The 24053-nt window shown below is 70.9% G+C and overlaps 4 protein-coding genes and 1 long non-coding RNA gene across 5 annotated transcripts; 3 read left to right on the forward strand and 2 right to left on the reverse strand.

Moving 5' to 3' along the window:
- Nucleotides 1-64: 64 nt before the first annotated feature.
- On the reverse strand, nucleotides 65-13242 carry SMG9 (SMG9 nonsense mediated mRNA decay factor). Its single transcript, XM_064504485.1, has 14 exons — nucleotides 13115-13242; nucleotides 11754-11971; nucleotides 11190-11264; nucleotides 10604-10817; nucleotides 9829-9926; nucleotides 8977-9089; nucleotides 7695-7806; nucleotides 7521-7616; nucleotides 4983-5068; nucleotides 3495-3601; nucleotides 2454-2561; nucleotides 1731-1856; nucleotides 1018-1162; nucleotides 65-291 (listed from the first exon to the last, which is right to left on the reverse strand). Exons 2-14 carry the CDS (start codon nucleotides 11955-11957, stop codon nucleotides 213-215), a joined length of 1563 nt encoding a protein of 520 aa, XP_064360555.1. The 5' UTR covers nucleotides 11958-11971; nucleotides 13115-13242; the 3' UTR covers nucleotides 65-212.
- Nucleotides 4028-5353, forward strand: LOC135326676 (uncharacterized). The gene is made up of 2 exons (XR_010386956.1): nucleotides 4028-4252; nucleotides 5024-5353. It is a non-coding gene; the product is annotated as an uncharacterized LOC135326676 (long non-coding RNA).
- A 41-nt stretch (nucleotides 13243-13283) lies between the features above and the next one.
- Nucleotides 13284-15525, forward strand: LOC135326675 (transcription initiation factor TFIID subunit 4-like). Its single transcript, XM_064504493.1, has 3 exons — nucleotides 13284-13371; nucleotides 13730-13816; nucleotides 14407-15525. The coding sequence occupies exons 1-3, from the start codon at nucleotides 13284-13286 to the stop codon at nucleotides 15507-15509; spliced, it is 1278 nt and encodes a 425-aa protein (XP_064360563.1). The 3' UTR covers nucleotides 15510-15525.
- A 219-nt stretch (nucleotides 15526-15744) lies between these two features.
- LOC135326672 (intermediate conductance calcium-activated potassium channel protein 4-like) lies at nucleotides 15745-21521 on the reverse strand. Its single transcript, XM_064504486.1, has 6 exons — nucleotides 21209-21521; nucleotides 19067-19202; nucleotides 17793-17903; nucleotides 17150-17262; nucleotides 16571-16640; nucleotides 15745-16475 (listed from the first exon to the last, which is right to left on the reverse strand). The coding sequence occupies exons 1-6, from the start codon at nucleotides 21454-21456 to the stop codon at nucleotides 16068-16070; spliced, it is 1086 nt and encodes a 361-aa protein (XP_064360556.1). The 5' UTR covers nucleotides 21457-21521; the 3' UTR covers nucleotides 15745-16067.
- A 281-nt stretch (nucleotides 21522-21802) lies between these two features.
- LOC135326685 (collagen alpha-1(I) chain-like) lies at nucleotides 21803-22393 on the forward strand (the record flags this gene model as incomplete). The annotated part of the gene is made up of 1 exon (XM_064504504.1): nucleotides 21803-22393. A coding segment is annotated over one exon (591 nt), but the record flags the coding sequence as incomplete, so codon positions are not given.
- Nucleotides 22394-24053: the final 1660 nt, after the last annotated feature.

Genomic DNA, 24053 nt, shown 5'->3' on the forward strand with positions numbered 1-24053 from the left:
GGGCCGTTTTGGGGTGGTTTGGGCCATTCCAGGGCTGTTTTGGGGCAGTTTGGGCCATTCCAGGCTGTTCTGGGTCTGTTTTTGGGCTGTTTGGGCCATTCCAGGGCCATTTTGGGGCAGTTTGGGGCGATTTGGGCTGTTCCAGGGCTGGTTTGGGGCAGTTGGGGCCGTTCCGGGGCCGTTTTGGGGCGTTTTGGGGCCGTTCCGGGCGCTCAGGCCAGCAGCCGGCTGTACTCGGCCAGCGCCGACGACTTCTTCACCCCGTCCCAGATGCGGGCGGCGTAGTGGAACCTGCCCAGTACAGACCAGTATGGCCCAGTGCCCCCCAGTGTGGCCCAGGGTCCCCCCCAGTGCCCCCCAGTCTCCCCCAGTGCCTCCCAGTCCCCTCTAATGCCCCCCAGTCCCTCTCCCAGTGCTTCCCAGTACCTCCACGCCCCTCCCAGTTGCCTTCCCAATGCCTCCCACTCCCTCCCAGTGCCTCCCCATCCCTCCCAGTGCCCCCCAGTCCATCCCAACGCCCCCAGTTCCCCTCCCAGTCCCTCCCAGTTCCCTCCCAGTGCCCCCCAGTAGCCTTCCAATCCATCCCAGTGGCCCCAGCCCCCCCCAGTGCTTTCCAGTACCTCCCAGTTCCCTCCCAGTGCCCCCAGCTCCCCTCCCAGTGCCTCCCAGTGCCCCCAGTCCCCCTCTCAGTGCCTCCCAGTGCCCCCCCAATCCATCCCAATGTCCCCAGTCCCCTCCCAGTCCCCTCCCAGTGCCTCCCCATCCCTCCCAGTCCCCTTTCAATGCCCCCAGCCCCCCTCCCAGTGCTTCCCAGTACCTCCCAGTTGCTTCCCAGTGCCCCCAGCCCCCCTCTCAGTGCCTCCAAGTGCCTCCCAGTGCCCCCACTCCCCTTCCCAGTGCCTCCCAGTGCCCCCATTGCCCCCCCAATCCATCCCAATGCCCCAAGCCCCCCCTCCCAGTGCCCCCAGCCCCCTCCCAGTGCCTCCCAGTGCCCCCAGTGCGGCGGGGCGCCCTCACCAGTTCCTCTCGGTGAGGAGGGTGTGGGAGAGCTGGGCCCGGGCGGCCGCCAGCACCCGCCCGCGCAGCCGGGCCAGGAGGGTCCCGAAGGCGCCGTGGCCCCGGTACGGGGGGAGCAGCGGGAAGAGCGGCCCCCCCCCGGGCGCTGCCCCCCCCCCCACGTCAGCCGCGCCGGACGCCTGGGCCCCCCCGGACGCCTGGGCCCCTCCTGGACACCTGGATCCCCCCCGGACGCCTGGGCCCCCCCGGACGCCTGGGCCCCTCCTGGACACCTGGGCCCCTCCCCGGACGCCTGGGCCCCTCCCCGGACACCTGGCCCCCCCCCGGACGCCTGGGCCCCTCCCCGGATGCCTGGGCCCCCCCCGGACACCTGGGCCCCTCCCCGGACGCCTGGGCCCCCCCGGACGCCTGGGCCCCTCCCCGGATGCCTGGGCCCCTCCCCGGACGCCTGGGCCCCTCCCAGATGCCTGGGCCCCTCCTGGATGCCTGCCCCCCCCCCGAACACCTGGGCCCCCCCGGACGCCTGGGCCCCCCGGACGCCTGGGCCCCTCCCGGATGCCTGGGCCCCTCCCCAGACACCTGGGCCCCTCCCCAGACACCTGGGCCCCTCCCCTGCCCATCTGTGACTCCCCGGACGCCTGGGCCCCCCCTCCCCACTCCCATCCCCCTGCCTCCCCCCCCCGCCCGGCCCGCCCGGACGCCGGGGCCCTCACCAGCGCGGGGGGGGGCGTCCTCGCCCTCGGCCTCCAGCAGCGGCAGCAGGAAGAGATTCACCTCCGTCTCCACAAAGTCCTCGGGGAGCCCCGGGAAGAGCCCGCAGTCCAGCATGGAGAGCGCCCCTGCGGGCCCAGGCGTCCGGGGGTGGGCCCAGGCGTCCGGGGAGGGGGTTCAGGCGTCCGGGGGGGGCCCAGGCGTCCGGGGAGGGGGTTCAGGCGTCCGGGGGGGGCCCAGGCGTCCGGGGAGGGGGTTCAGGCGTCCGGGGGGGGGCCCAGGCGTCCGGGGAGGGGCCCAGGCGTCCGGGGGGGGCCCAGGTGTCCGGGGAGGGGCCCAGGCGTCCGGGGAGGGGGCCCAGGCGTCCGGGGGGGCTCAGGTGTCCCGGGGAAACCCAGGGGACCAGGGAAGGGACCCCCCCACCCAGGGGCTCAGGTGTCCGGGGGGCGGGACCAGGGATCTGGGAGGGGCCCAGGCGTCCGGGAGGGGCCCAGGCGTCCGCAGCAGGACCCACCCCCCCCTCCGTGGGCCCAGGTGTCCAGAGCAGGAACCCCCCCCCCCCCCACTGGGGCCCAGGCGTCCGGGAGGGGCCCAGGTGTCCGGGGCAGGGACCCCCCCCCCCCAGGGGCCCAGGCGTCCGGGGAGGGGCCCAGGTGTCCGGGGCAGGGACCCCCCCCCCCCAGGGGCCCAGGCGTCCGGGAGGGGCCCCGGCGTCCGGGCCGCACCCTTGTACTTGAGGTGCGAATGCGCCATGAGCCGGTCGAGCACCAGGTGCATCTGCCGCAGGCGCCGGGGGCAGAAGGCCTCGGCCCGGGCCTTGTTCTGCAGGAACACTGGGGGGGGGGACACGGGGGGGCCGTGGGGCAGGTGTGGGGCAGCCATGGGGCAGGGGGGGGCCTTGTTCTGCAGGAACACTGGGGGGGGACACGGGGGTCCGTGGGGCAGCTGTGAGGCACCGTGGGTTGCTATGGGTTGGTATGGGGTGTCTGTGGGTCACTATGGGTCGCTATGGGGCAGGCTCACCGAGGTGGGGGGTAGTACTGCTATGGGTCGCTATGGGTCGCTATGGGTCGCTATGGGGCAGGCTCACCCAGGTGGGGGTAGTACTATTATGGGTCGCTATGGGTCGCTATGGGGCAGGCTCACCCAGGTGGGGGTAGTACTGCTATGGGTCGCTGGGGGTCGCTGTGGGTCGCTATGGGGCAGGCTCACCCAGGTGGGGGTAGTACTGCTATGGGTCGCTATGGGTCGCTATGGGTCACTATGGGTCGCTATGGGGCAGGCTCACCCACGTGGGGGTAGTACTGCTATGGGTCGCTATGGGTCACTATGGGTCGCTATGGGGCAGGCTCACCCAGGTGGGGGTAGTACTGCTATGGGTTGCTATGGGTCGCTATGGGGCAGGCTCACCCACGTGGGGGTAGTACTGCTATGGGTCGCTATGGGTCGCTATGGGTCGCTATGGGGCAGGCTCACCCAGGTGGGGGTAGTACTGCTATGGGTCGCTATGGGTCGCTATGGGTCGCTATGGGGCAGGCTCACCCAGGTGGGGGTAGTACTGCTATGGGTCGCTATGGGTCGCTATGGGGCAGGCTCACCCAGGTGGGGGTAGTACTGCTATGGGTCGCTGTGGGTCGCTATGGGGCAGGCTCACCCAGGTGGGGGTAGTACTGCTATGGGTCGCTATGGGTCGCTATGGGGCAGGCTCACCCAGGTGGGGGTAGTACTGCTATGGGTCGCTATGGGTCGCTATGGGGCAGGCTCACCCAGGTGGGGGTAGTACTCGGCGGCCTCGTCGGGGCCGGCGGCGCCGCTGGGCTCGTGGCTGGGGGACGGTGTCGACGGCTTCACCATCTCGGCCGTCTGCAGGAACCTGCGCGGGGAACACCCGGAAACAACACCGTCACGGGGGGACAACACCCGGAAACAACACCGTCACGGGGGCACAACACCCGGAAACAACACCGTCACGGGGTGGGGGAAGGACACCCGGAAACAACACCGTCACCAGGGACGACACCCGGAAACAACACCCAGATGACACCCGGGGACAACTCTGGGACAACACCGTCACCAGCGGTGGGGACGACACCCAGACAACACCGTCACGGGGGGGACGACACCCAGAAACAACAACGTCACAGGGGGGATGACACCCGGACAACACTGTCATGGGGGAACGACACCCAGACAACACTGTCACCAGCGGTGCAGATGACACCCGGAAACAACACCGTCACAGGGGGGACGACACCCGGACAACACTGTCAGGGGGGGGGGGGGGATGACACCGGGATGACACTGTTACGGGGAGGGGGGGAGACAACAACCGGAAACAACACCCGGATGACAGCTGGGGACCACACCAGGACGACACCGTCACCCACAGAGGGGACGACACCCAGACAACGCTGTCACGGGGGGGACAACACCAGGACAACAGCATCAGCACTGAGACAACCACATCAGCAACAGGCAGACAACAGCTGGGACAACACCATCAGCACCGGAGACAACCGCAAAGGCAACCGCGTTAGCACCGGGGACAACCGGGGACCATGGGGGCCGTGGGGCAGCAGTGGGGCTGGGCTGGGGCCATGGGACAGGGCTGGGTGCCGTGGGGCAGCTATGGAGGGGCTGTGGGGCAGCTGTGGGGGGCTGGACTGGGGCCGTGGGGCAGCCGTGGGGCCGGGCTGGGGGCCGTGGGGCAGCTGTGGGGCTGGGTTGGGGCTGTGGGGGGGCTGTGGGGCAGCCGTAGGGAGCCAGGGGAAGCCATGGGGGGCTGTGGGGGGCTATGGGGCAGCCATGGGGGGCCGTGGAGGCAGCCGTGGGGCCGGGCTGGGGCCGTGGGGCAGCCATAGGGAGCCAGGGGAGGCTGTGGGGCGGCCGTGGGGCGGCCGTGGGGGTCACAGGGAGGCCGTGGGGCAGCTGTGGGGCCGGGCAGGGGGCCATGGGGCAGCTGTGGGGAGCCGTGGGGTGGCCGTGGGGGTCATGGGGAGGCCGTGGGGCAGCCGTGGGGCAGCTGTAAGGAGCCGTGGGGGGCTGTGGGACGCCGTGGGGGGCTGTGGGACGCTGTGGGGCAGCCGTGGGGCAGCCGTGGGGCTGGACTGGGGCCGTGGGGCAGCCATAGGGAGCCAGGGGAGGCCGTGGGGAGGCCGTGGGGCAGCTGTAAGGAGCCATGGGGGGCTGTGGGATGCCGTGGGGCAGCCGTGGGGTGGCCGTGGGGCAGCCGTGGGGCGGCCGTGGGGCGGCACCTGTAGAGGCTGAGGTCGGTGAACCAGTCCTGCACCACCAGCACCACGTGGCAGACGGTGAAGAGGAAGGCGGCCATCTGCAGCGACTGCGTGTGGGGCAGCCGGGGGGTCAGCGCGACCCACGGCGACCCACGGCGACCCACCGCCCCCCCCCCATCCCCCCGGAGCTGTGGGGCAGGCCGGGACCCCACCCCCCCGGTACCCTGCTATTAACGTGCTATTAATGGGCTATTAACGTGTTATTAGCATGTTATTAGCGTGTTATTAGCGTGCAATTGGCACGTTATTGCTGCGTTATTAGAGCGTCATTAGCGGGTTATTAGCACGTTATTATTAGCGCGTGATTAAGTCATTATTAGCGTGTTGCATTATTAGTGCGTCATTAGTGCATCATTAGCACGTCATTAGTGCGTCATTAGCACATCATTAGTGTGTCATTAGCCCATTATTAGGGCGTCATTAGTGGGTTATTAGCACGTCATTAGGGCGTCATTAGCGTGTCATTAGCAGATTATTAGGGGGTCGTTAGCGTGTCGTTAGTGGGTCATTAGCGGGTTATTAGGCCGTAATTAGCACGTCATAACTTTATCATTAGTGTGTAATTGGTGTGTCATTAGCCCATTATTAGAGCGTCATTAGCGGATCGTTAGCGGGTTATTAGTGGGTCGTTAGCACGTCATTAGCACATCATTAGCACATCATTAGCACGTCATCAGCGCATCATTAGCGGGTCGTTAGCGCGTCCTTAGGGTGTCATTAGCGCGTCATGAGTGCGTTATTAGCACATTGTTAGGTCGTCATTAGCGTGTTGTTAGTGGGTCATTAGTGGGTTATTAGGCGATTACTAGCGCATCATTAGCGGGTCATTAGCGGGTTATTAGGTGATTATTAGCAGGTTATTAGCCAATCATTAGCGGGTTATTAGGTGATTATTAGTGGGTTATTAGTGCGTCACTAGCAGGTTATTAGCAGGTCATTAGGGGGTCATTAGCACGTGATTAGCGGGTTATTAGCGGGTCGCTGGTGGGTTATTAGTGGGTCGTTAGCGAGTTATTAGCGGGTCATTAGCGGGTTATTAGCAGGTTATTAGCGAGTCATTAGCGCGTCATTAGGAGGTCATTACCGGGTTATTAGCGGGTCATTTAGCTGGTCATTAGGTGATTATTAGTGCATCATTAGTGGGTTATTAGCGGGTCGTCAGCACATCATTGGCAGGTCGTTAGTGGGTCGTTAGCGCGTCATTAGCGGGTCATTAGCACGTCATTAGCACGTCATTAGGGGGTCATTAGCACGTCATTAGCGTGTCGTTAGGGGGTCGTTAGCACTTCATTAGAACGTCATTAGGGGGTCATTAGCACGTCATCAGCGGGTCATTAGCGGGTCATTAGGGGGTCATTAGCACGTCATTAGGGGGTCATTAGGGGGTCGTTAGGGAGTCATTAGCAGGTCATTAGCGGGTCATTAGCACGTCATTAACACATCGTTAGGGGGTCATTAGCAGGTCATTAGCAGGTCATTAGCGGGTCATTAGGGGGTCGTTAGGGGGTCACTAGCGCGTCATTAGGGGGTCGTTAGCGGGTCATTAGCGCGTCATTAGCGGGTTATTAGCGGGTCATCAGCACATCATTGGCAGGTCGTTAGCGGGCCGTTAGCGGGTCATTAGCGGGTTATTAGCGGGTCATTAGCACGTCATTAGCGGTTTTTTAGCGGGTCATTAGGGAGTCATTAGCGCGTCATTAGCGGGTCCTTAGGGGCTCATTAGCACGTCATTAACACATTATTAGGGGGTCATTAGCGGGTCACTAGCAAGTTATTAGCGGGTCATTAGCAGGTCATTAGCGGGTCATTAACACATCATTAGGGGGTCGTTAGGGGGTCATTAGCACGTCATTAGCAGGTCATTAGTGGGCCATTAGCGCGTCGCTAGTGTGTCATTATTGGGTCATTAGCACGTCATTAGCACATCATTAACACATCATTAGCGGGTCGTTAGCGGGTCATTAGCACGTCATTAGGGGGTCGTTAGGGGTCATTAGCAGGTCATTAGGGGGTCATTAGCACGTCATTAGCGGGTCATTAGCGGGTCATTAACACATCCTTAGGGGGTCATTAGCGGGTCATTAGCGGGTCATTAGCGGGTCATTAACACATCATTAGGGGGTCATTGGGGGTCATTAGCACGTCATTAGCGTGTGGTTAGGGGGTCATTAGGGGGTCATTAGCTGGTCATTAGCGGGTCATTAACACATCATTAGGGGGTCGTTAGGGGATCATTAGCAGGTCATTAGCAGGTCATTAACACGTCGTTAGCAGGTCACTAGGGGGTCGTTAGGGGGTCCCTAGCGGGTCACTAGGGGGTCATTAGGGGGTCGTTAGGGGGTCCCTAGCGGGTCACTAGGGGGTCATTAGGGGGTCGTTAGGGGGTCCCTAGCGGGTCATTAGCGCGTCATTAGCAGGTCATTAGCGGGTCATTAACACATCATTAGCGGGTTGTTAGGGGGTCCCTAGCGGGGCCGTCCCTAGCGGGTGGCGGCGCACCTGCATCTCGACGTAGGTGTGGGGCAGGCCGTACTCGGGCGGCAGCTTGCGGTCGTTGTTGATGAGGTGGTCGAGCACCGAGGGGCTGAGGATGGGCTGGGGGGGGGGCGAGGGGCGGGGTCAGCACGGGGGCGTGGCCACACGGGGGGCGTGGCCACACGGGGGGGGCGGGACCTGGGTGTCGAGGAAGACCACGCGCTCCTGGGTGATGAAGAAGTCGATGCCACAGGTCTGGTTGCCGCCGCGCTCCTTCATCTCGGGGCTCTGCGGCCGGAACACGAAGGCCCTGGGGGGGGGGCGGGGTTGGGGGGCTGCCCCACGGCCCCCGCTGCCCCATAGGGACCCCCACCTGCCCCATAGGGACCCCCAGCTGCCCCATAGAGACACCAACTGCCCCGTAGAGACCTCCCCGGACCCCAAACTGCCCCATAGGGACCCCCACCTGCCCCGTAGGGACCACCTGGACCCCAAACTGCCCCATAGGGACCCCAGCTGCCCCATAGGGACCCCAGCTGCCCCACAGGGACCCCCAACTGCCCCATAGATACCCCCAACTGCCCCATAGAGACCCCCACCTGCCCCGTAGGGACCACCTAGACACCCAGCTGCCCCATAGGGACCCCCAGCTGCTCCATAGGGACCACCTAGACCCCAAACTGCCCCATAGGGACCACCTGGACCCCCAGCTGCCCCATAGGGACCCCAACTGCCCCATAGGGACCACCTGGACCCCCAGCTGCCCCATAGGGACCACCTGGACCCCAAACTGCCCCATAGGGACCCCCTGGACCCCCAGCTGCCCCATAGAGACCCCCAGCTGCCCCATAGGGACCACCTAGACCCCAAACTGCCCCATAGGGACCCCCTAGACCCCCAGCTGCCCCATAGGGACCCCCAACTGCCCCATAGGGACCACCTGGACCCCCAGCTGCCCCATAGGGACCCCAACTGCCCCATAGGGACCCCCAACTGCCCCATAGGGATCCGCAACTGCCCCATAGGGACCACCTGGACCCCAAACTGCCCCATAAGGACCCCCCCAGACCCGCAGCTGCCCCATAGATACCCCCTAAATGCCCCATAGAGACACCAACTGCCCCATAGCAGCACCCCCCACAGCCCCGGCTGCCCCAGAGACCCCCAACTGCCCCATAGAGACCCCCAACTGCCCCATAGGGACCACCTGGACCCCCAACTGCCCCACAGGGACCTCCCCAAACCCCCATCAGCCCCCCAAGTGCCCCGGCAGCCCCCCCAGGGCCCCCCAAGCGCCCCCACAGCCCCCCAAGTGCCCCTGCACCCCCAGCCCCCCATGGCCCCCCGCACAGCCCCCCCCAGCCCCCCCCACACCCCCCCAGCCCCCCAAGTGCCCCCCCGGGCCCCCCCAGCCCCCCAAGTGCCCCAGCAGCCCCCCCAGCACCCCCCCAGCCCCCCAAGTGCCCCCCGGCCCCCGCACCGCGGATCCTCCTCGGGCTGGTTGGCCGCCAGCAGCGACATCAGCGTCGACTTCCCGGTGCCCTGGAGCCCCAGGACCCCCACGACCAGCACGTCCGTCTGGTCCAGCAGGAACTGCGGGGGGGCCCAGGCGTCCGGGGGGGCCCAGGCGTCCGGGAGGGGCCCGGGGGATGGGGGGGCCCAGGTGTCCGGGGGACCCAGGCGGATGGGGGGCCCAGGCGTCCGGGGGGGCCCAGGCGTCCGGGGAGGGGCCCAGGTGTCCGGGGAGGGGCCCAGGTGTCCGGGAGGGGCCCAGGCATCCGGGGAGGGGCCCAGGCGTCCGGGGGGGCCCAGGCGTCCGGGGAGGGGCCTGGGGGATGGGGGGGCCCAGGCATCTGGGGGGGCCCACGCGTCCAGGGAGGGGCCCAGGTGTCCGGGAGGGGCCCAGGTGTCCAGGGGGCCCAGGGGGAAGGGGGGGACCCAGGAGTCCACAGAGGGGCCCAGGCATCCGGGGAGGGGCCCAGGCGTCCGGGGTGGGGGGACCCACGCACCCGCGAGATGGGGCCCAGGTGTCTGGGGGGGCCAGGGGGATGGGGGGAGCCCAGGTGTCCGGGGAGGGGCCCAGGCGTCCGGGAGGGGCCCAGGTGTCCGGGGGGGGACCCAGGTGTCCGGGGAAGGGCCCAGGTGTCCGGGAGGGGCCCAGGTGTCCGGGGAGGGGCCCAGGTGTCCGGGGAGGGGCCCAGGCGTCCGGGAGGGGCCCAGGTGTCCGGGAGGGGCCCAGGTGTCTGGGGAAGGGCCCAGGTGTCCGGGGAGGGGCCCAGGTGTCCGGGGAGGGGCCCAGGTGTCCGGGAGGGGCCCAGGCGTCCGGGCGCACCTCGATGGCGCTGTCGCACCAGTTCATCTGCTCGTCCACCAGTTTGATGCTGCTCTTCATCTTCTCGGGCGCCGCCAGTCGCGCCTGGCCGGCCACCGCTGCCGCGGGCGTGAGCGGGCCCCGGCGTCCGGGGGGCCCAGGCGTCCGGGGCCTCCGACACCCCCACCCAAGGGGCCCAGGCGTCCGGGGGGCCCAGGCGTCCGGGGCCTCCGACACCCCCACCCAAGGGGCCCAGGCGTCCGGGGGGGCCCAGGCGTCCGGGCACAAGCAGCACCTCCAGCCCTGCCCTGTGGCTCCGCCCCCAGCCCCATAGCCCTGCCCTCAAGCCCCTCCCCCAGCCCCATGGCTCCTCCCCCATGCTGTAGCCCCGCCCCCAGGCCTATAACCCCGCCCCTTACTCCCAGCTCCTCCCCCAGCCCTATGGCCCCACCCCCAGCCCCACCCCCATAGCCCCTCCCCTTACTCCCAGCCCCTCCTCCACCCTATAGCTCCACCCCCAGCCTCGTGGCCCCGCCTCCAACCCAAAAGCCCCTCCCCCAGCCCCAAAGCCCCTCCCCCAGCCCCCTGGCCCCGCCCCCCATCCCCTGGCCCCGCCCCCAGCCTCATGGCCCTGCCCCCATGTCTATAGCTCCGCCCACAACCCCCCACAGCCCCGCCCTCCCACACACTGTGGCCCCGCCCCTCATGACCAGCCCCATTCCCAGGCAGCCCCGCCCCCTCCCGGGCTCCGCCCACCTCCCGAGGCCCCGCCCCCCGGGTGGCCCCGCCCACTCACGGTCCAGGGTGCCGGGGGGGGCCGGCAGCCCCCGGTTGTGCAGCTGGTAGACGGGCTGGGTGGGGCGGGGCTCCGCCCGGGGCGGGGCCAGCGCAGGCCCCTCCCCCCCGGCCCCGCCCCGCCCCTCCTCCCGCGCCTTCATCAGCACGATGGGCGGGGCCGGCCCCGCCGCGGGGGGGGGCGGCCCCGCCCCCGGCCCCGCCCCGGCCTTGGCCTGCGGAAGCCGTCAGGGGCCCAGGCGTCCGGGCGCTGCCCCGACCCCCCCCCCCGACCCCACCCCGACGGGCCCAGGCGTCCGGGGACCCCCACAAGGGGCCCAGGCGTCCGGGCTCCCCTCCCCCCCGAGGGGCCCAGGCATCTGGCCCCCCCCCCCCACCATGAGGGGCCCAGGCGTCCGGGCCCCCCCCTCCCCCCCCCGGGGCCCAGGCGTCCGGGCTCACCCTCCCCCCCCAGGGGCCCAGGCCTCCGGGCTCCCCCCTCCCCCCCCCAGGGGCCCAGGCGTCCGGGCCCCCCCCTCCCCCCCCCAGGGGCCCAGGCGTCCGGGCCCCCCCCTCCCCCCCCCAGGGGCCCAGGCGTCCGGGCTCACCCGCTCCCCCGGCGGCTTGGCCAGGATGATTGGCGTCTTCTGCATGACTCCGCCCCCCGGCTCCTCCCCCGCCTCCTGGCCCGGGGGGGCGGGGTCAGCGCCAGGCCACGCCCCCCCTCTCCCACCCAGCCCCACCCCCTCCCCAGCCCACCCCCCCTCTCCCCTCCATGGCTCATGGCTCCGCCCCTCTAGCCCCGCCCCCTGTGGCCACACCCCTTCCTCTAGCCACACCCCTTTCCCACCCCATAGCCCCGCCCCTCCCTCTAGCCCCGCCCCCTGCACCTGACCCCCACATCCCATCACCCCCCACCCCAAAGCCCTGCCCCCTGCTCTAGCCCCACCCCTAGCCACCCTGCTCCTCTTAGCCCCGCCCACCCTGCCCAAGCCACACCCCTACACCCAGCCCTGGCTTTAGCCCCGCCCCGACCAAGCCACGCCCCCATACCCGGCCCTGGCGTTAGCACCGCCCCCTGACATAGCCCCGCCCCCACCTGGCCCCGCCCCCTCCCACCGCGCGGCCCCGCCCCCTCACGTAGCCCCGCCCCCTCACGTAGCCCCGCCCACCCTGCGCTCCCAGGGGGCGGCGGCAGCGGCAGCGTCGCGGGGCGGGGCCGGCGGCGGGGGCGGGGCCACGGCGGCGGCGGCGGGAGGGGGCGGGGCGGCGGCGGCGGCGGGGGGCGGGGCCGGGGGCGGGGCCGGGGGCGGGTCCTTGTCGCGGGGCCACCGGCGCCGCCCGGGGCCCGACTGGCTCTGCCCCGACTCCGACATCGGCCTGGGGGGGCCTGCGGGATGCACAGGCACCTAGAGCGACCTATAGGCGCCCTGCAGCGACCTACGGGGTCCCGCGGGACGTACAGCAACCTATAGGGGACCTGCAGGATGTATAGCAAGCCATAGGGCCCCTATATGACACACAACAACCTATAGGAAACTGAGAGGAGGTATAGTGATCTATAGGGCACTTGCATGGGATGTATAGTGACCTATAGGGGCCCTATAGGACGTACAGTGACCTATAAGGGGCCTGTGGGATGTATAGCAGCCTATAGCAGGCCTGCATGGACAGACAGTGACCTATAGGGCACTTGCACGGGGTGTACTGCAACCTATAGGGGCCCTGTGGGATGTATAGAGGCCTGTAGGGGAGCTGCAGGACATATAGAGACCTATAGGGCACTTGTATGGGGCATATAGTGACCTATAGGAGCCCTGCGGGACATATAGTGGCCTATAGAGTTCCTACATGGACAGACAGTGACCTACAGGGCCTTTGCACGGGGCATATAACGACCTATAGGGGACCTGCGGGATGTATTGTGGCGTATAGGGGACCTGCATGGACATATAGCGATCTGTAGGAGCCCTACACGACACACAGTGGTGTATAGGGGTTATAGGGGCCAGGAGAAGGACTATAGGGGCCGGGGGGGGGGGCTATAGGGGTCAGGGAGGGACCATGGAGGCTGCAGGGTGCCTATAGGGACCACGAGGGGGGGGCTGAAGGGCCCAGAGGAAAGTCTATAGGAACCATAAAGAGAGCTATAGGGGACGGGGGGGAGCTATAGAGCTATAGGGCCCAGAGGGACTATAGGAGCCTGGGAGGCCTATAGGGGTCACAGGGGGGCTATAGGGGCTGCGGGGTGTCTGTAGGGACCATGGGGGGGGGCTACAGGGGCCAGAGAAGGATCTATAGGGGCCACAAAGAGGGCTATAGGCGCCGGGGGGGGCTATAGGAGCCTGGGAGGCTCCATAGGGGCCACGGGGGGGGCTATAGGGGCCAGAGAAGGGTCTATAGGGACCAGGGAGAGCGCTACGGGGGCCGGGAGGGTCCATAGGGGCCACGAGGGGGGCTATATGGGCCGGGGGGGGGGCCATAGGACTACGGGGGCCGCGGAGGGACACGCGGCGGCGCGGGCGGGCGGCACCTGCGGCGGGAGGCGGCGTCGCCCCGGTAACAGCGGAGGGATCCGGGCGGCGGCGGCGGCGGCTGCGCGGCGCGGGCTGGACCTCGGCGGCCGCCGTCGGGAGGAGCGCGCATGCGCGGAGGGGCGGGGCCCCGCGGGGCAGGGGGTGGGCGGGGCCTCGCGGCGGCGCATGCGCGGAGGGGCGGGGCGGCGCGGCCGTGGGGGGGGCCTTAAAGGGGCAACGCCCCCTGCCCGGGAGGGCCAGCGGCGCCGAGCGGGTAGCGCGGGCTGGGAGGGGGCCGGACGCCTGGGCCCCTTTTGGGGGTGGGGAGGGAGGGTCGTTCCCCCCCCCCCGGACGCCTGGGCCCCCTCGGTCCGGCGTCTCCGCCCCCAAAGAGCGGCCACGCGGGGCGGGGCGGCTGCGGGCCTGGGCCCGGGAGCGGTGAGCGGCGGCGCCCGGACGCCTGGGCCCATTGTGGGGGGGGTGGGAGGGGTTCCCGGACGCCTGGGCCCCTCTTGAGGGGGTTCCCGGACGCCTGGGCCCCTCGTGGGGGTGTCCCGGACGCCTGGGTCCCTTCTGGGGGGGGGGGGGCCCGGACGCCTGGGCCCCGCTGACCCCCCCCACCCCCCCCGCAGGCCGCCATGGAGCTGGGCGCCGCCATGGAGCTGGGGGCCGAGATCGAGGTGCTGGAAGGGGCCCCCGAGGGGCTGCCCGTCACCCTGGTAGGGCCGGGGGGGGCCGGGGGGGTCCTGGGGGGCTGGAATAGCCCTTGTGGGGTCCTGGGGGGGTCCCCAGGGGTCCTGGGGGGGTTCAGAGGGGTCTGGGGGGCTGGAATAACCCTTGGGGGGGGTCCTGGGGGCTGGGGGGGTCCCCAGGGGTCCTGAGGGGGTTCAGAGGGGTCTGGGGGGCTGGAATAACCCTTGGGGGGGTCCTGGGGGGTTCCTGAGGGCCTTGGGGGGGTCCTGGGGGACTTGGGGGGGTCCCCAGGGGTCCTAGGAGGTCCCTGAGGGTCTGGGGGGGTCCTGGGGGGTCCCTGAGTGTCTTGGGGGGGTCTTGAGGGACTGGGGTGGGTCCTGGGGGGGCTCAGAGGGGTCCTGGAGGGCTGGAATAGCCCTTGGGGGGGTCCTGGGGGGTCCCCAGGGGTTGGGGGGGGCCCTGGGGGGGGCTCAGGGGCACTTGGGGGGCTCCCAGAGGGGCTGGGGGGGCTCAGTGGGGCCTTGGGGGGGGTCCCAGGGCAATGGGGGGGCTCTGGGGGGTCCGGGGGGGTCCCAGTCCGTGTCCCCCCCCCCCAAAAACGCCTCCCCCCCCCCAGGAGAACGCCCGGAACTGCCTCTGCCTCGAGGGGCTGCCGGAGTCGAGCAGCGACGACGAGGGGGAGCCGCGGCCCCGCCCCCGCCCCCGCCCGGTGCCCCCCCCGCCGCCGCCGCCGCCCCCCCCCGGCCGCCCCCCCGGCCCCGCTGCCCCCTCTGCGGCAAGCGCTTCGCCCGCGCCGCCCGCCTGGCCCGCCACGCTGCCTGGCACGCCCGCCGCCCCCCCGCCCCCCCGGGAGAGGGAGAAACCCCCGGCAACGCCGCCGAAGCAGCCAGCCACCCCCCCGCGGTCGCCACGGAAACGCCCGGAAACCTGTCACCTGCGGCCACGGAAACATCCGGAAACCTGTCGCCCGCCACCACAGAAACACCTGGAAACGTGTCACCTGTCACCGCGGAAACATCCGGAAACCTGTTGCCAACCGCCGCGGAAACATCCGGAGACCTGTTGCCTGTTGTCACGGAAATATCCGGAAACCTGTCGGCTGTTGACGCGGAAGTTTCCGGCTACCCACACTGCACCGCGGCGGAAGTTTCCGGCTACCCGCAGCTGACGGTGGCGGAAGTTTCCGGCTACCCACAATGCACCGTGGCGGAAATTTCCGGCTACCCACAATGCACCGTGGCGGAAGTTTCCGGTTACCCCTGCGACGCCGTGGTGGAAGTTTCCGGCTACCCACAATGCACCGTGGCGGAAGTTTCCGGTTACCCCTGTGACACCGTAGTGGAGGTGTCGAGCTACCCACAATCCACCGCGGCGGAAGTTTCCGGCTACCCGCACGCCGCAATGGCGGAAGTTTCCGGCTACCGTCAACCAACCGCGGCGGACGTTTCCGGCTACCCACGATGCAGCGGGGCGGACGTTTCCGGGGGCGGCTCGGGGCCCGGCCCCCCCCCGGTGCTGCTGCGGCTGGTGGCGCTGGCGGAGCTGGAGCTGGCGCCCGCCGGCCCCCCCGGCCCCCCCGGCCCCGTCCTGCTGCTGGAGCTGGCGCCCGAGGGGGCCCCCCGGCCCCCCCCCGGCCCCCCCCGGCCCATTAAAGCGCTGAGCCCCCCCCCCGGCCTCTTTCGGCGCCGCTTCGGGGGGAAACGCTGCGGTTTTGGGTAAAAAGAGACGCTGGGAACGGAAATGTCGTTTAATGCGCTGGGGGGGGGAAATGAGACCTAAAATGCCTCAAACTGGCCCCAAAAACCTGCCGAAGTGCCCCAAATCCCCCCAAACTGGCTCCCAAAATACCCCGAACTGCCCCAAAACACCCCGAACTGCCCCAAAACACCCCGAACTGATCCTAAATCCCTCTGAACTGCCCCAAAACACCCCAAGCTGCCCCAAATCCCCCTGAACTGCCACCAAACCCCCTCAACTGGCCCCAAAACACCCTGAATTGCCCCAAATCCCCCTGAACTGCCCCCAAACACCCCAAACTGCCCCAAAACATCTTGAACTGCTTCCAAATCCCCCTAAATTGCCCTAGAAACCCCTAAATTGCCCCCAGTTCCCCCCAAGCTTCCCCCAAACTGACCCAAAATCCCCTGAACTGACCCTAAATCCCCCCAAACTGGCACTAAATCCCCCCCAAGGCCCCCAAATTCCCCGCGAATCACCCCAAATCCCTCAGGCGACCCCCCCAAACCTGAGCATCTATTAGCAGCATTACGGCAGCCCCTAAAGCACCTCCGGGGGGGCCCCGGGCGGCTGAGACGGGGCATTACGGTAACAGGGGGCCGCGGCCCCTCCCTCCCCAGGGGCCCAGGCGTCCGGGGGGGGCCCAGGCGTCCGGGGGGCCCCGCCATCCCTGGGGGACGCGGACAGGAGGGGGTCGTCCTCAAGGGGCCCAGGCGTCCGGGGCTCATCCCAAAGGGGCCCAGGCGTCCGGGGAGCGTCCTCAAGGGGCCCAGGCGTCCTGGGGGTGTCCCCAAGGGGCCCAGGCGTCCGGGGAGCATCCCCAAGGGGCCCAGGCGTCCGGGCGGCCTCCAGCAGCTCCCGCAGCCGCTCCAGGCTCCGCTCCAGGCGCTCGAGGCGGCTCCGCGCGTCCCGCTGCCCCTCGGCCACCTCGGCCACCGCCGCCGCCACCTGCGCGGGGAGGGGCCCAGGCGTCCGGGAAAGGGCCCAGGCGTCCGGGAGACCCCCCCCCCCTGCCCCCCAGGGGCCCAGGCGTCCGGGCCCACCTTGCAGGGCCTCAGAGCGGCTTCCGCTTCCTCCTGGATCTTCCGGTGCCGGATCCGGGCGTCCCGAAAGCTGCGGGGGGGGGGGGGGGTTATGGGGGGGGCTGCGATGGGCCCAGGCGTCCGGGCATCCCCCCCACCCCCAACCATGGACCCAAGTGTCCGGCTTCCTCCCCAAAGGGCCCAGGCGTCCCCCCAACCCCCCCCCAGGGGCCCAGGCGTCCCCCCACCCTGCTGCAAGGGCCCAGGCGTCCCCCAGGGGCCCAGGCGTCCCCCTGCCCCCCCCCAGGGGCCTAGATGCCCCCCCCCTCCAGGGGCCCAGGTGTCCCCCCAAACCCTCCCCATGGGCCCAGGCATCCCCCAGGGGCCCAGGCGTCCCCCTGCCCCCCCCCCACAGGGGCCCAGGCGTCCCCTCGCCCCCCCCCGGGCCCAGGCGTCCCCCCAACCCCCACATTGGGGCCCAGGCATCCCCTGCCCCCCCCCCCCAGCCTGGGGCCCAGGCATCCCCCAGGGGCCCAGGAACCCCCCAGACCCCCTGCCAGGGGCCCAGGCGTCCGAGGGGCCCAGGCGTCCGGCACTCACGCCTCCAGCGCCAGCAGCAGCCGTCGCTCCCGTCGCCATCGACCCGGTTGGGCCGGCGCCGCCCGCCGCAGCCTCCAGGCGCCTTGGAGCAGCGTCGCCGCCCGCGCCCGCACCTGGGGGCCCAGGCGTCCGGGGGGGCCCAGGCGTCCGGCACCGCCCCCCCCCCCGACCCCCAGCGACCCCCCCAGTGCCTGGGCCCCCCCCGGACGCCTGGGCCCCTCCCGGACACCTGGGCCACTCCTCGGACTCCTGGGCCCCCTCCCGGACGCCTGGGCCCCCTCCCGGACGCCTGGGCCCCCCCCGGACGCCTGGGCCCCTCCCGGACGCCTGGGCCCCCCCGGACGCCTGGGCCCCTCCCGGACGCCTGGGCCCCTCCCCGGACGCCTGGGCCCCCCCCGGACGCCTGGGCCCCTCCCGGACGCCTGGGCCCCCCCGGACGCCTGGGCCCCTCCCGGACGCCTGGGCCCCTCCCCGGACGCCTGGGCCCCCCCCGGACGCCTGGGCCCCTCCCGGACGCCTGGGCCCCTCCCTGGACGCCTGGGCCCCTCCCCGGACGCCTGGGCCCCCTCTGGACGCCTGGGCCCCCCCGGACGCCTGGGCCCCTCCCGGACGCCTGGGCCCCTCCCGGACGCCTGGGCCCCACCTCGCGGGCGCTGCGGTCGCTCTGCAGGACGTCGTAGAGGAGCCGCTCGGCCCGGCTGAACTGCAGCTTCTCGGCCACCACCGCCACCAGCAGCGCCGTGCAGCACACGCCCTGCGCACGCGGCACACGCTAGCGACACGCGCGCACACGCCAGCGGCACGCGGGCCGAGGACACACAGGGACGCGTGGGGACACGGCAGGACACACGGGGACACGCGAGGACACACGGGGACAGCCGAGGACGCGTGGGGACACGGTGGGACACGCTGGGACGTGCAGCACACGCAGGGACACGTCAGGACACGCCAGGACACACAGGGACATGTGAGGACACGCAGGGACATCCAAGGACACGTGTGACACGGTGGGACACGCTGTGACACATCAGGACACACGAGGACATGGGAAGGACACATGAGGACACGTCAGGACACATGACACAGGGGACACACAGGGACACGTCAGGACACACGGGGTCACATGAGGACGGACGAGGACACAGGGGACACGCGGGGACATGGGGACACACGGGGACAGACAAGGACACACGAGGACACAGGGGACACACGGGACACATGAGGACACGCGGACATACGGGGTGACACGGGGGACACAGACACACAAGGACACGCCAGGACACGTGAGGACACACGAGGACACACAGTGACATGCAGGGCACACGTGAGGACACGTGGGGACACATGGGGACACGCAGACACACGGGGTCACATGAGGACAGACGAGGACACAGGAGGACATGGGGTCACACGAGGACACGGACACGCGATGACACGTGAGGACACACAGACATACGGGGTCACACGGGGGACACGGACACACAAGGACACGCCAGGACACACAAGGACACACGAGGACACGGGGGACACACGGGACACGTGAGGACACGCAGACATACGGGGTCACAGACACACAAGGACACGCCAGGACACGCCAGGACACGCGAGGACACACGAGGACACACGAGGACACAGGGGACACACGGGACACGTGAGGACATGCAGACATATGGGGTCACAGACACACAAGGACACGCCAGGACACGCCAAGACACATGAGGACCCGCGAGGACACACGAGGACACGGGGGACACGTGAGGACACGCAGACATACGGGGTCACAGACACACGAGGACACGCCAGGACACGCCAGGACACGCGAGGACACGCAGACATACGGGGTCACAGACACACAAGGACACACAAGGACACGCGAGGACACGCGAGGACACGGGACCACACGCGTGTGCGACGCACGGCGGCGCCGGCAGCCAGGCAGAGCAGGCGGCCGCCGGCGGTGACGGGGACGAGGTCGCCGTAGCCCACGGTCAGGAACGTCACCGGCAGCAGCCACAGCGCCCCGGGCAGGGTCCCCGCCGCCGACCCCCACGGCCTGCGCGCGCACGCAGCACGCGTGTCACCGCACACGCAACACGCGTGTCACTGCGCACGCGGCGCCCCCCCCCCCCCCGGCCCGGCGGCCTGCAGCGCACACGCGTGTCGCGGGGCCCCGGGGCCCGGCCGGGGTCTGCACACGCAATGGACACGCGTGTTACTGCACACGCAATGGGCGTGTTACTGCACACGCAATGGACACGTGTGTTACTGCACACGCAATGCACACGTGTGTCACTGCACACACAATGGACACGTGTGTTAGCGTGCACAGCACACGCCTGCAGCCCCCCGGGGCTCCCAGTGCTCCCCCAGTCCTCCCAGTGCCCCCCCAGTGCTCCCAGTCCCCCTCCCAGGCCTTCCCAGTGCTCCCCGTCCCTCCCAGTGCCCTGCAGTCCCCCTCCCAGTCCCTCCCAGTCCCCCCAGTCCCCTCTCAGTCCCTCCCAGTGCTCCCAGTCCCCCCAGTCCCTCTCCCAGTGCTCCCAGTTCCCTCACCTCTCGCACACCAGCAGCACCCAGTCCCCCCCAGTCCCTCCCAGTACAACCAGTCCCCCTCACCTCTCGCACACCAGCCCCCTCCCAGTCCCCCCCAGTATAACCAGTCCCCCCCCAGCCCCTCCCAGTCCCTCCCAGTACAACCAGTCCCCCTCACCTCTCGCACACCAGCCCCCTCCCAGTCCCCCCCAGTATAACCAGTCCCCCCCCAGCCCCTCCCAGTCCCTCCCAGTACAACCAGTCCCCCTCACCTCTCGCACACCAGCCCCCTCCCAGCCCCCCCCAGTATAACCAGTCCCCCCCCCAGTCCCCCCCAGTCCCTCCCAGTACAACCAGTCCCCCTCACCTCTCGCACACCAGCAGCACCCAGGCCCCCCAGTCCCCCTCCCAGTCCCCCCCAGCCCCCCCCAGTCCCTCCCAGTACAACCAGTCCCCCTCACCTCTCGCACACCAGCCCCCTCCCAGCCCCCCCCAGTATAACCAGTCCCCCCCAGCCCCCCCCCAGTCCCCCCCAGTATAACCAGTCCCCCTCACCTCTCGCACACCAGTCCCCCCCAGTCCCCCCAGTCCCCCCCAGTCCCTCCCAGTACAACCAGTGCCCTCACCTCTCGCACACCAGCAGTACCCAGTCCCTCCCAGTACAACCAGTCCCCCCCAGTCCCTCCCAGTCCCCCCAGTACAACCAGTCCCCCTCACCTCTCGCACACCAGTCCCCCCCAGTCCCCCCAGTCCCCCCCAGTCCCTCCCAGTACAACCAGTGCCCTCACCTCTCGCACACCAGCAGTACCCAGTCCCTCCCAGTACAACCAGTCCCCCCCAGTCCCCCCCAGTCCCTCCCAGTACAACCAGTCCCCTCACCTCTCGCACACCAGCAGCACCCAGTCCCCCCCAGTCCCCCCCAGTCCCTCCCAGTACAACCAGTCCCCTCACCTCTCGCACACCAGCAGCACCCAGTCCCTCCCAGTACAACCAGTCCCCCCCAGTCCCTCCCAGTCCCTCCCAGTACAACCAGTTCCCCTCACCTCTCGCACACCAGCAGCACCCAGTCCCCCCCAGTCCCTCCCAGTACAACCAGTCCCCTCACCTCTCGCACACCAGCAGCACCCAGTCCCCCCCAGTCCCCCCCAGTCCCTCCCAGTACAACCAGTGCCCTCACCTCTCGCACACCAGCAGCACCCAGGCCCCCTCCCAGTCCCCCCCAGTCCCTCCCAGTACAACCAGTCCCCCTCACCTCTCGCACACCAGCAGCACCCAGTCCCCCCCAGCCCCTCCCAGTCCCTCCCAGTACAACCAGTCCCCCTCACCTCTCGCACACCAGCAGCACCCAGTCCCCCCAGCCCCTCCCAGTCCCCCCCAGTCCCCCCCAGTACAACCAGTCCCCTCACCTCTCGCACACCAGTCCCCCCCAGTCCCCCCCAGTCCCTCCCAGTACAACCAGTGCCCTCACCTCTCGCACACCAGCCCCTCCCAGTCCCTCCCAGTCCCTCCCAGTACAACCAGTCCCCTCACCTCTCGCACACCAGCAGCACCCAGGCCCCCAGCGCCCCCCCGGCCGCCGCCGCCGCCAGCAGCAAGGAGGCCGGACGCTGCCTCAGCCGCGCCCGTAGCGCGAAGCCGGCGCCCAGCGGCACCCGGCCGAGGGCCCCCAGGCTGCGGGCGGCCCCGGCCCCGGCCCCGGCCCCGGCCCCGGCCCCGGCCCCGGCCCCGGCCCCGGCCCCGAGCAGCGCCCGCGGCGCCAGCACCAGCCGCGCCAACATGGCGAGCGCCAGCGCCCGGCGCCAGGACCCAGCGGGCGCCTCGGGGGCGGGGCAAGGCGCGCCCGGGGGGCGGGGCCAGCGCGGCGGCGGGTGCAGCGCGCACAGCGCCAGCTCCAGCGCCGCCGCCGCCGCCCGCCGCGGCCCTAGCGCCGCCCGCCAGTCGCGCGCCCCCGCGTCCAGCGCCGCCACCTGCGGGGCGAGGGCGGCGGGGTCAGGCCGGGCGCGCGGAGGCGAGCGGAGGGCGCGGGGACCCGGGGGGAGCCCGGGGAGGGGAGGGGGGAGCCGGGGGAGCCCGGGGAGAGGAGGGGGGAGCCGGGGGGGGGGCGCAGGGGGCACAGGGACCCGGGGGGAGCCCGGCGAAGGGAGGGGGGAGTCGGGGGGCGCAGGGACCCGGGGGGAGCCCGGCGAAGGGAGGGGGGACCCGGGGGGAGCTGGGGGAGCCGGGGGGGCGCTGGGACCCGGGGGGAGCCCGGGGAGGGCGCAGGGACCCGGGGGGAGCTGGGGGAGCCGGGGGGGCGCTGGGACCCGGGGGGAGCCCGGCGAAGGGAGGGGGGAGTCGGGGGAGCCCGGGGAGAGGAGGGGGGAGTCGGGGGGGGCGCAGGGGGCACAGGGACCCGGGGGGAGCCCGGCGAAGGGAGGGGGGAGTCGGGGGGCGCAGGGACCCGGGGGGAGCCCGGGGAGAGGAGGGGGGAGTCGGGGGGCGCAGGGACCCGGGGGGAGCTGGGGGAGCCGGGGGGGCGCTGGGACCCGGGGGGAGCCCGGCGAAGGGAGGGGGGAGCCGGGGGAGCCCGGGGAGAGGAGGGGGGACCCGGGGGGCGCTGGGACCCGGGGGGCGCTGGGACCCGGGGGGAGCCCGGGGAGGGCGCAGGGACCCAGGGGGAGCCCGGGGAGGGGAGGGGGGAGCCGGGGGGAGCCCGGGGAGGGCGCAGGGACCCGGGGGGAGCTCAGGCAGGGGAGGCGGGGGGCGCTGGGACCCAGGGGGAGCCCGGGGAGGGGAGGGGGGAGCCGGGGGGCGCAGGGGGAGCTCGGGGAGAGGAGGGGGGAGCCGGGGGGCGCAGGGACCCAGAGGGAGCCCGGGGGGGTCCGGGGGGCTCAGGGACCCAGGGGGAGCCCGGGGAGGGCGGGGGGACCCAGAGGGGACCCGGGGGGCGCTGGGACCCAGGGGGAGCCGGGGGAGCCCGGGGAGGGGAGGGGGGACCCGGGGGGGTCCGGGGGGCGCAGGGACCCGGGGGGAACCGAGGGAGGGGAGGGGAGGGGGACCCAGGGGGAGCCGGGGGGCACAGGGATGGGGGGGGGGGGGGGGGGACGGGGCACATGGGGGGACCCAGGTGTCCAGAGGGGCCCAGGCATCCGAGGAGGGGCCCAGGTGTCCAGGAGGGGCCCAGGCGTCCGGGGGGGACCCAGGCGTCTGGGGGGGGGACCCCAGCCCACACGCTCCCCCGACCAGGAGGGGCCCAGGCGTCCCCCCCCCCGCGGTGTGTGTGCATGGGGGGGGGGGGGTCTCCCGGACGCCGGGGCCCACCCGGATCACCAGGCTGTGGTAGAGCAGCAGGAAGAAGAGGAGGGCGGCGGTGGAGGCCGACATGAGCAGCTCCAGCGCGAAGATGCAGCCGCGCCACTGCGGGACGGACGGCGGCCCCGACGCCTGGGTCCCCGCTGCCAGCCGGGCTGCTGGGGGGCCCAGGCGTCCGGGGGGCCCAGGCGTCCGGGGCGGGGTGGGAAGGAACCCAAGGGACCCAGGCGTCCGGGGAACACAGCCCCGGTGGGACCCAGGCAGCCTCCCACCCAGGGGCCCAGGTGTCCGGGAAGGGACCCAGGTGTCTGGGAGGGGCCCAGGTGTCCGGGAGGGGCCCAGGTGTCCGAGAAGGGCCCAGGTGTCTGGGGGACCCAGGTGTCCAGGAGGGGCCCAGGCGTCCGGGTGGCCCCAGCACCCCTCCCCTGGCCAGGAAGGGGCCCAGGCGTCCGGGCCTCCTGGGTCAATATTTACCCTGTCACTGAGCTGGGGCTTTTCCTGCCCCTCCCATCCCCACGGGGGGGGGTGTCCGGGGCCCAGGCGTCCGGGTGTTCCCCCCACACACACACCCAGGGGCCCAGGTGTCCGGGTACCCTCACCCAGGGGGGCCCAGGCGTCCGGGAGCTCCCCCCACCCAGGGGCCCAGGCGTCCGGCTGCCACCCCCACCCAGGAGGGCCCAGGCGTCCGGGGACTCCCCCCACCCAGGGGGCCCAGGTGTCCGGGTACCCTCACCCAGGGGCCCAGGCGTCCGGGAGCTCCCCCCACCCAGGAGAGCCCAGGTGTCTGGGTACTCCCACCCAGGGGCCCAGGCGTCCGGGTGTTCCCCCAACCCAGGGGCCCAGGCGTCCGGGAGCTCCCCCCACCCAGGGGGGCCCAGGCGTCCGGGGGTTCCCCCAACCCAGGGGCCCAGGCGTCCGGGGACTCCCCCCACCCAGGGGCCCAGGCGTCCGGGTACCCCCCCCCCCGCCACGGGCCCAGGTGTCCGGGTACCCCCACCCAGGCGGGCCCAGGCGTCCGGGTGCGCCCCCCCTCCTCCCCCCCCCCGGGGCCCCGGCGTCCGGGCGGTACCTGGCAGGGCGCCAG

This window comes from Dromaius novaehollandiae, unplaced genomic scaffold (assembly GCF_036370855.1).
Source record: "Dromaius novaehollandiae isolate bDroNov1 unplaced genomic scaffold, bDroNov1.hap1 HAP1_SCAFFOLD_111, whole genome shotgun sequence".
Lineage (NCBI taxonomy): Eukaryota > Metazoa > Chordata > Aves > Casuariiformes > Dromaiidae > Dromaius > Dromaius novaehollandiae.

Excerpts from the sequence above, each read along its gene's own strand:
- LOC135326672 (XM_064504486.1), bottom strand. The coding sequence starts at position 21,456 with ATGTTGGCGCGGCTGGTGCTGGCGCCGCGGGCGCTGCTCGGGGCCGGG. Across the intron at positions 17,904-19,066 it reads GCCTGGCTGCCGGCGCCGCC|GGCGTGTGCTGCACGGCGCT; the intron begins GTGCGTCGCACA and ends CCGCGTGCGCAG. Across the intron at positions 16,641-17,149 it reads CTGCTGCTGGCGCTGGAGGC|CTTTCGGGACGCCCGGATCC; the intron begins GTGAGTGCCGGA and ends CCCCCCCCGCAG.
- SMG9 (XM_064504485.1), bottom strand. The coding sequence starts at position 11,957 with ATGTCGGAGTCGGGGCAGAGCCAGTCGGGCCCCGGGCGGCGCCGGTGG. Across the intron at positions 9,090-9,828 it reads GGTGCGACAGCGCCATCGAG|TTCCTGCTGGACCAGACGGA; the intron begins GTGCGCCCGGAC and ends GCCCCCCCGCAG. Across the intron at positions 3,602-4,982 it reads ACCGACCTCAGCCTCTACAG|GTTCCTGCAGACGGCCGAGA; the intron begins GTGCCGCCCCAC and ends TTCCCCGCGCAG.
- LOC135326675 (XM_064504493.1), top strand. The coding sequence starts at position 13,284 with ATGCGCGGAGGGGCGGGGCGGCGCGGCCGTGGGGGGGGCCTTAAAGGG. Across the intron at positions 13,372-13,729 it reads GGGCCAGCGGCGCCGAGCGG|GCCGCCATGGAGCTGGGCGC; the intron begins GTAGCGCGGGCT and ends CCCCCCCCGCAG. Across the intron at positions 13,817-14,406 it reads AGGGGCTGCCCGTCACCCTG|GAGAACGCCCGGAACTGCCT; the intron begins GTAGGGCCGGGG and ends CCCCCCCCCCAG.